At 40.1% G+C, this 10,156-nt stretch overlaps 1 protein-coding gene across 4 annotated transcripts in view; it reads left to right on the top strand.

Annotated features, from left to right (window-relative positions):
* Positions 1 to 1,674: 1,674 nt before the first annotated feature.
* Positions 1,675 to 10,156, top strand: part of myo18ab (myosin XVIIIAb) — a 125,101-nt gene continuing 116,619 nt past the window's right edge. For 2 of the 4 annotated variants that reach the window (XM_040006443.1, XM_040006439.1), the window contains exons 1-2: positions 1,675 to 1,808; positions 4,370 to 5,444. In XM_040006443.1, coding sequence (XP_039862377.1) covers positions 4,455 to 5,444 — 990 coding nt within the window. In that variant the 5' untranslated portion in view covers positions 1,675 to 1,808; positions 4,370 to 4,454. Of the gene's footprint in view, positions 1,809 to 1,837; positions 2,430 to 4,369; positions 5,445 to 10,156 lie in introns of those variants that run through there. The other 2 variants (XM_040006438.1, XM_040006433.1) reach the window with 2 other exon arrangements.

Here is a 10,156-nt window from a genome sequence, read left to right as displayed (position 1 = left end):
ACATCCAAAACCTTCAGGAACTCAAACGTCATCCACCCCAGGGGCCCTGCCACCAAGGAGTTGTTTAACAGCCTCAGTGGGGACCTCACAACCAGAGATAGAATAGTCGTCCCACTTGTCCCCAGAGGTGGCCTCCGCTCTTGGCTGAAAATGACTCCAATATTCATCAGTTTTACCAAGGCCAAGAGAATTACCAAATTTCCCCTTGTGTTACCAAATTTTCCCTTGTGGGACAATTAAAGGTTTATTCTATTCTATGCCATCCAGAGTAAGGTAGATACCATATTTCTAAGATTTTTAGGGTCAAATACAATAAAGTTTTATCTGAATTTAGAAGCAGAAAATTAGAGGTTATCCAGGTCTTTATGTCTTTAAGACATTCCTACAATTTAACTAATTGGTGTGTGTTATCTGGCTTCATGGATAGATGGGTGGTGGGTGTCATCTGCATGTATGCTATGGCTTCTAATGATACTCCCTAAGGGAAGCATATATAACGTAAACACAGTTGATCCCATAGCACTGAACCCTGTGGAAGTCCATAATTAACCTTACTGTGTGAAGAGCACTCTTCTTTTACATGAACAAATTGGAGTGTATTAGTTAGATATAATTCAAATCACTGCACTGTAGCATCTTTCATACCTACAAGCATGCTCTAATGATTGTAATAAAATATTATGGTCAGCAGTATTGAACGCTGCACTGAGGTCTAGCAGGATAAGCACAGAGATGAGTCCACTGTCAGAGGCTGAAAGAAGATCATTTGTAACTTTCACTAAAGCTGTTTCTGTGCTGTGATGAGCTCTGAAATCTGACTGGAACTCTTCAAATAAGCCATTCCTCTGCAAATGATTAGTCAGCTTTTTTTTTTTTTACGCAATTATTCTTTCAAGAATTTTTGAGATAAAAGGAAGGTTGGAGATCGGCCTATAATTAGCTAAGACCGGTGGGTCTAGGGATGGGTTTTTAAGTATTGGTTTAATTAATGGTTTCATTTAATTACAGCTTAAAGACCTGTGCTACATAGCTAATTATTAGAGATAGGTCGATCATATTAAAAGATAGAAACATTACATAACACAAATGTTGATGGTTTGGAGGATGTAATTACTGAAGTTAACTCAGTAATTAAACAATAGTAATACCATTGTTATAGTAAAATAAATAACAATGGTATTGAAAGTAGCCATACATAATGTTATATCTGTGAAATGATTCCAAGTATTTTTTTCACTAATGGTTAAAATTTTATTTGTTAAGAAATTCATGAAGTCATTACTAGTTAATGTTAAAGGGATGGTTGGCTCAACAGAGCTCTGACTTTTTGTCAGTCTGGCTACAGTGCTGAAGAGAAACCTGGGGTTGTTCTTATTTTCTTCAATCAGTGATGAATAGTAAGATGTTCTGGCTTTATGGAGGGCTTTTTTTATATAAAGCAGCAAACTATTTTCCCAGGCTTTCTTTTTCACTGGAGTTACATTATCCAGAGTCGTACATAGTGAACAAGTAGAATTATTAACAAGATAATCGACCGCTGTGCACAAATACTGTGGTACAGTGGTACAGTTTAAATACACAACTCACAATTAAAAACCGTCTTTCCAGTAGTGTACCTGGTTACACTGTATGAACAGAAGGGGGAGTAGGTTGACCGCGTTTTAGATACAATATTGACGCTTCAGAGCTGGACTGGGAGCAGCCTGCTATCACAACCAGAGCCTGAAAGCTTGTTTCTGTTCCCTACAAGCCGAGCTACACCCATTAACAAGGGACTAGCGAGGCTTCGTTTGAAGTATTGGAAAGCTGTGAGTATCTGTTCCTATAATAAGATGTGCTTCTACTGAGAAGGCACATTTAGTGTTAAGGCAGCTGTGCTGAGACGGACAGGCAGTCAGTGGGGCTGACTGAATGATTTTCATAGGATCCCAGAGTGTTCCAGGATTTGCTTTACCAAAATGAGGGCAAAGAACTGAGGCTGTGACCTGAGCCAATTAGGCTAGTTAGCTAGCTAGACGCTAAATGAAAAGTGAAAAAAAAAATACATAAAATATGTAACCTTGTGTTTTTGGCGCGTTCTCATTTGGAATAGCATAAAACAAGAGATTTTGATTATTAGGTAACATTACCTTCATTTACAAAGCAGTAGCTCGGCTAGCTAATGTAGCTGAGAAGCTATACTTATTTTAGCTCTGTCATGCTTTTGTCCCCGACTTCACGCTTAATGAGAAGTGCGGCTGACAAATACGCTTTGTTTACGTTAGTGGTTAAGTAGTAGTGTCGATTTAACCGCAGAAGCCAAGTAGATAAAAGGGAGGCAACTTAAAACTCTTAAGCCATTTAGCGTTTTAGCATTCCTTAACCAGTGCATATAGGACCTAACGCTACTCTTAGTGCTCTTCGTTTATTTTGGCTACAGATGACAGAAGGTAATAATCTGAACGGACTGTTAAGGAAACCTTTACTGTTCTGGCAAATTGGTTATTTGATACTGTGTTGCTAAACACTATATGTAAATCTGTACAACACGTTACCACGGTAGTTTTGCTGTATAGACATAAATAGCTGTGATGTTTTCAGTGCTATTCTGTTACACCTTTGAGCATATGACTACTTCATACTGACAGTTTAGGCTCTTGCCTGATGAGGTTTTTATAACAGCTGAATGACCTTTTTTGCTGGAAATCCGGACTTATCTTAGCAGGAGAAATCACTGACATAATTCACCTATTCCACAGTTAAAATAGTAGGAGGTTTTTTATTTTTTGTAAATAAGAATCTCTGTGTATTACCCAGCAGTTTATAAGAACCAGGCTGAACCATGTGGATGTGCCTGCCTGGACTTTTCAGTTTGTGGCAGGACGTTACCTTATTTGTGAGGCTTACAAAAATGGTCTTGTCAAGCTTCTCCAGTGGGCTTCTTTAATGTAAGAATACTAGAAGTGTTCAGGGATGTAGGTCTGTTTTTTTTGCAAGGGTGTCTACACATATGCTCTATGCAAACAATCAGGTTTGCTTAGACGTTTGATGCCAGCTTAAAAAAATGTTTTCGATCTGGTCTGTGCATTTTAATAGTTGTAAAATTATGTGTGTAATTACGGACATTTTTAACTATATGCAACAATACAGTGGTAAAAAATCCATTAAATAAGCATGCAGAATCATGAAACAAAGCAGACAAAACATGTGGGACTACAAAACATATTCCAATACAGAAAGTGCTGCTAAACTGTTGAGGCTGAGAAGTGATATAAAAATGTAACTATGAGACAGTATAAATGTCTGTTGTCAGATTATGCCACCACTAGCAATAATAATAATAATACATCCATCCATTCTGTTCCGTTTATCCTTGTCAGGGTCACGGGGGAGCTGGAGCCTATCCCAGTGTACACCCTGGGCAGGTCACCAGTCCATTACAGGGCTAACACATAGAGGCACACAACCATTTGCACCTATGGGCAATTTAGAGTTACCAGTTGACCTAACCCCTCTAACTGCACGTTGGTAACCACAGAAGGTCCTGGCTTCAATTCCACCAACAGGCCAGAGTCTTTCTGTGTGGAGTTTGCATGTTCTCCCACAGTCCGAAGACTTCAATAATACTGATAATAATTATTGTTTATATTATTTAATTGTGACATTAATGAGAAAAGGCAATTTTCTTAGCCTGTCTGACTGTTCTAGGTGTGTGAAAACATTAGGGAATCATTATTCTTTCATTATCACTGTTACAGCCGCACACTGTCCACACAACCTTTTGGTCTGTGTGACCTTCGTCAGGTACAAAGAAATAGTGTTCATACACGTTTGCGCATATATACACATTGAGTAAGATTCAGCCAATTAGGGATTCCTGGCTATTAGGTAAATGGTAAAATAGTAAATGGACTGGTTCTTATATAGCGCTTTTCTACTCTTCTGAGCACTCAAAGCGCTTTACACAACTTGTGCATTCACCCATTCACACCCATTCGCACAAGCACATTTTTCTAGGTGCTAGGCATGTCACACCTGCATAACAGTCCACTCAGAATGTCAGTGCAGTCATCAACAAGCCAAATAACGTTTAACATCGCCATCTGATCCGATAACCGGACAATTCATGTCTCTTATATATTCAGAAATTATCACTTAAATTCATAAATTGCCACAATTACAGAACTAGTTTACAACAAATATTCATACTTTATGCACAAATCAGTGATGTATAATATTTTAAAATACCAACATCGCAATATATAACAGTCACATATACCACTAAATACACTCATGGACACGCACTGGTGTGCATGGAGAGCAGTTACTGTAATATTTAGCAGTTTAACAGAAATTGTTCTCTCTGTCTCTCTCTTTTTTTAATTCTTAGCCTTTCCTCGCTGGATCATAGCAAACACACCTGACCTGAAGTCAGTTCAGCCGAAAAGGGAACACTAAGTTAATTTAGTGCCACAATGTTTAATCTAAAGAAAAAGGAGAAGGAGAAGAAGGAGAAAAAGGAGAGGATGTCTGCAGCAGAGCTGCGCAGTCTGGAGGAGATGAGCATGCGCCGTGGTTTCTTCAACCTGAAGAGGGAGTCGAAGCGGGAATCTAGGAACAAGCTTGAGATTTCCAACCCCATTCCCATCAAAGTGGCCAGCACCAGTGATCTCCCCCTCACTGACATTGAATTAGATGGCTTGAGTAACCGAAGCAGCATGATCCTGGATGACCAACTAAGCATTGCCAGCTCCAATGATGATCTGAAGGGTGAGGGTGGAGGAGGACAGGATGGACAACGCAGCTCAGTGCGAGATCGAGTTGCTCACTTTGGTTCACTTGCCAAGCAGAACTCTACACAGATGATGAAACGCTTCTCCTTTTCCCAGAGAAGCAAAGAGGAGAGCCCTTCAGAGGGATCCACCCCTTCAGGCCAGAATTCTGCTGCCCCATCCCCACAGGTGGAGAGTAAAGTTTTCAGCATGCTCCGCAAGCACAGCCTCAAGCAGCAGCCTGGAGCAGAAGCCCCCAAAAGAATCTGCATTCCCGAAGTGGTCGATAAAACCTTCCCTGCACAACTCCAGCTGCCAGCTGTGGTTGCTCCAAGTCCACCTGAAACCCGTGAACTGGAACTCCAGCGCCGTAACACTGGTGACTTTGGATTTTCTTTGCGTCGCACTACAATGCTGGACCGCAGCCCTGATGGAGGGGTGTACAGACGTGTGGTTCACTTTGCAGAGCCTGGTGCAGGCACTAAGGATCTGGCACTGGGCCTGGTGCCAGGCGATAGGCTGGTGGAGATAAATGGACGAAATGTGGAGAATAAGAGTCGAGACGAGATAGTGGAGATGATCCGTCAGTCAGGAGACACGGTGAGGCTGAAGGTGCAGCCAATACTGGAGTTAAGTGAGCTGAGTCGCTTCTGGCTGAGGAACACCGAGGGGCTGCGCAGGGAGGCCAGACTGGTAAGGACCTCTTCCACTTATATATTGCTTTGTTGGTGATCAGCAGTGGCATACAACCTTTTTGTCAGTTCTGCATATTTTGATTTTGAAAAGCCATGCACCTTTCAAACATGTAAAAAGTACAGAGTAATTGTCTCTATTGCCGAGATGTAAAATTTGGGTGTTCCTGTGCTTATATTATTCTTTATCAATTGCTCATTGTTTTCTAGTTTATAAGTTAATTGTTAGTAGAAGCCTGGAGATTAAAATTTTCTTTAAAACATACGTTTTGTGCTGCTGATTGAATATAGCAAAGATGACTTTTATTTTCCCTTTTATGGTTTGAAATTATATTTTTGCCAACTCATTTCAAACTCACTTAAAAGGCTCTAAACAGAATTTTCTTACTCCGCCTCTTTTTCTTGACTAAACCCTTTTTGATTTTATTATAATTACCTAACCCTTACCACACCCAAGTTAATAATATATATTTTTTTACAACAAGAATGTTCTGGACCTTTTTGTTTAGTTTGTTCTTCCTGCTTCTGTGTGAGGTTTCTTCTGCAGCCTCTAAAGCAGAGGTGTCAAACTCAAATACACAGTGGGCCAAAATTCAAAACTGAAACAAGGTCGCGGGCTAACATTAATATTTATTGAAAAAAAAAATCTTCCTCCAGATTTAAGAATGAATCTCTTCTTATGGACTCAAACAAGTTTTGCTGAAAAACTGAATATGGAACAAGCAAAGCTTAATACTAAACAATATAAATATTAGCTGTATAATACCAGTAGGCCAGTTCTAATAATAATTTGGTATGGCTTCGCGGGCCAAATGTAATTAGGCTGCGGGCCAAATTTGGCCCGCGGGCCAGAGTTTGACACCTATGCTCTAAACCCTTCTGATGACCTTCTGATCTTACATTTTCAGTCATTTTTGACTGCTGTCATCTGGCAAAGGCAGGTGAAAATGCTGACCTTAGTGGTGAGGATGTAGCTAGATGATTGATGTATTTTTAGGTTTTAGCCTTTACAGAGCCCTTCCTCAGCAGCAGCTTGGCACAGACTTGCATTTCTGCAAAGTCAGCTTTTCCTTCATTTTTATCTGAAGTGCTGATACACTCAGCATAATGTGTGTTTACACAGCACTGATTCCATCAGTACAACCACTGACTCGATATCTTACTGCTCAATGCCTTTTCGTTGACAGAATTACTGTTTTCATTCGCTAATTCTTTCCTGTCACATTTACCAATTTAAACTACTGTCAACACTTCACAGATGTTTAACAGTATGTAGGTTGTAATGGTGATTCACTGGGCATAATTGTGTATTTTCTGTTAAGCTTTTAATTTGAAAATCCACCTCGTATGCTAATGGCAACTGAACGCAGTGTTAATGAAACTTGTATTGATGATTGCATGTTTAGCTGTCATAATGTACAAAACAACATTTTCAATAACCCGCTGAGTAGAATTGCAATGATTAGACAAGTAAAGATGGTAATATTTTGCTGATCCCCCCCTTTGTTTGATTCTGCTTTATATTTGGATCCTTGAACAGTTGTAATACTTTGTAGCTGAAAATCTTACATTCAGTTTGCGCTATTTGTATAGATACCTGGCTTTAACAGCATCTGAGTTTACTCCAGCGGGCTCAGTGTCCCGATCAGGGCATAGTTGGCAGTATCAGAGGACTTTGTTTGGCTTTGGATCAAGAGTCCTTGTGACACAGTCAGGCTGAAAGAGACTCTGATCCCCTACTCCCACAATGGAATTCATCTCCTCTGGGATGCAGGGAGTGACTGTGCAGCCCATGCTGCCTTTTTCTAAACAGGAGACAGAGGCAGTGGCTAACTGAGGAGGTCTTTCTCTACAGTGGCTGTTTGTTAGGAAAATGCTGCTCTGAGTACTGGATAAGGACTTACTTGTGTCATGTGGGGAACTTCTAAAGTTTTCATGAAGCAAACAGGAAGTGTACACCGGAGGGAACTTTGTTTTAAGTGTATAGACAATCTTTGGTCAAGTACGCAAACATTCTGCACACCACAGAATGATCCGTTTTGTTGATTTTTTTATGTATGTTAAACAGCAGGCCCCTCTGTGTCTCTTTGTTCACTTTAATTGATATCACCAACTTGTGTTAAACAAAGGCAAGCTGACAAAGGGCCCATCATTCAATCTTGATAAAGTGTTGCCAAGTCACACTCCCAATTCCAACAGCAGCTGCTGGCTTTTCTGCATATTTTAAACATATTTTTAAAGCTAAGGTGTGTTGGTGCAATGAGTCTTCAACACAAGTATGAACACATTAAGACTTGATCAGGACTTGGAAGCAGGCAGACAGGATGCACTATTGTTTTAGCTGTGACCAGCATAGACAGGATATTCTTAAAAAAGCACGGAGATATCTTCGGAAATGAAACAACACATAGTACAATCATAGCCATATGTTTAAACTAAGGCCAGACACAGTAGCTGGATCAGCTGATGTCAAAGCTTCTGTCAGTTGTTTTTTCGAAATGAACTTTTCTGCTGGTCATTTTGAGCATTTACTGATATTACTAAAAAACCATCAAAGAAACATTAGTGGTGTCTTCGCTCTTATGTATTTACATTGCACTGGGAACACCAGTCCACAGAGAGAAACACTGACCAGCCTGGCTGACCCTTTGAAGGGCTGCTCTAATGGTTTCCAGTTGCTGCCATAATGGAAAGCCCCTAACATGACACAAAGTAAGCCTCTTATCCAATTATACTCTGAGCAGCATTTTCCTGCTCAGAAGCCAGAGCTTCTGTCTCTTACCATGTTGTGTCCTGATGACTCTATTACACACACAAGCATACAAAACATGAAAACAGTGGCAGCCATGCCGCCACAGCTGGTAACAGCTAAGAAAAGTTTGGCACACTCATAGTGTCTTGACCTGCCAGTCGCCTGGTCAAGGATATCCTGCCTTATCATCCTTTTCGATCTAAAAGGGACTATCAAATTGTTATATTGATTGATTGTCAATTGTTATTGTCATGTTATATTCAGTAAGACTTGAAACAAGTGACTGATTTAGTTCCCGTTCTACTAAACAAGGGGATGTCCTTTTAGTCTGTTTACTTCCCGCTGTTTTTCTCCCTATCTTTTTGAATTTTGTCTTTGATTGGATCTGGCTTTCAAATGTCTTTACTGGCTGTCTCTGTATTAGGGTTTCCTACTTTACTGATGGCTTTCTTTCTACGTTAAGGCTCATTAGGCGCTAAGATAGTGATGTTTTAATTGTATAGAGGGCGAAATAATTAATTGGTCTCTTTCTGAATTTGTAAGTTTGCCTTCTTTGAGAGAACTGAACAGTGTCTCTCCACCGAGTCACATTTTGCTTGTGCATCAAATACAATGCAAAGTGTTAAGGTAATTTATTTATTTTATGATTATTTTATAATGTGTGTGGTCATCGCTATAGCAATGTGGCTGAGCATCTTGTGACCTGATTAGCGTTAGATACGAACGCTACAACAAAGGTGGACGTCGGGGTGTGGATATATCTGCTGCTTGGTCTGTGGCTTTTCGTCAGAGTCACGGGCCACTGTGTTGGTTTTTTTTTTTTTTTTTTAAGCTTTTCTATCGTTGCTGGGTTTCAAAAATGGTGGTTTTAATTTTTTCACTTTGGAACCATGGCCGAGCAAGTAGTATTTCAGTACCAGGTACTATGACCTAATGGAAAACCTTTAAAACCGTTGCAAGTCGATCTGAGTAGGTGCTAGTAGAAAAGGGACTTATCTGTCACTCCTAAGGCATACCTGACCATTGTCTCGATGTCCACATACATGTCCTGCACCACCCTTACATACTTCTGTGCCACATCTAGTTTCCTGATATAGTACCAAAGTTCTTCTCTTGGCTTACTCGGTCACCCTGACCTGCTGCCCATCAAGCTAAAAAGCTTCCTTTCTTCTTTGTCAGTATCCAGCCTCTCATACAACTCAGTAGAGCAGGGCGATATGACCAAAAATGTCTATCACGATATACATTTGAAAATTTGCGATAACGACATAACTGACGATATAATTGACACTAGACAAAATACTTTACAACTCTACAACTGTATTAGTGCAAAAAAACCCTCCATCAATGTGTATTTTGCACTTACACAAGCAGCTTTTTATGTGCATTAAAGTTATATAAAAAATTTGCAGTGCAAATGCAATTCCTTGCTGACAGTTTAACCAAAAGGCATTTCCAGTGGAAATTGGCCGACATATCCTCAGCATAACCATGTATAATATCCACAAAACTTAAAAAGAGGTTATACACACACAGTACTAGTAATATTATGTGGAAGCACAGTACGTATCACTCCGCGAGGCTCCGCCTACGATAGCCGTAATGCTCCGACAATCCATCAAGCGGTGCGGCTTCATAGCTTAGCAAAGTCGTACTGAAACATTTGACAGATTTTCGAGCGCCGTGTACATAAAATCATTTCGAGGTCAGTAAACACAACCAGAATTCATACATAAGGCACACGGGATTATAAGGGGCTCTGTCGATTTTCTGAAAAATCAAAGGATTGATTTTAAGTGCGCCGTATTTTCCAAAAAACATGGTAATAACGACGGCCCGCTAGCATGCGCTACCAAAAATAGTGCTTTGTTGTATATCTGACGGACGAAAGCTAAACCAGTTCCACACCACTGAAGTTGCAACATTTTTACAAACCAGTTCTGGTTCATCCGTTTCATTCA

The sequence above is a fragment of the Simochromis diagramma genome, unplaced genomic scaffold (genome assembly GCF_900408965.1).
Source record: "Simochromis diagramma unplaced genomic scaffold, fSimDia1.1 OVJJ01000024.1, whole genome shotgun sequence".
Lineage (NCBI taxonomy): Eukaryota > Metazoa > Chordata > Actinopteri > Cichliformes > Cichlidae > Simochromis > Simochromis diagramma.
This window is presented reverse-complemented; position numbering and strand designations above follow the sequence as displayed.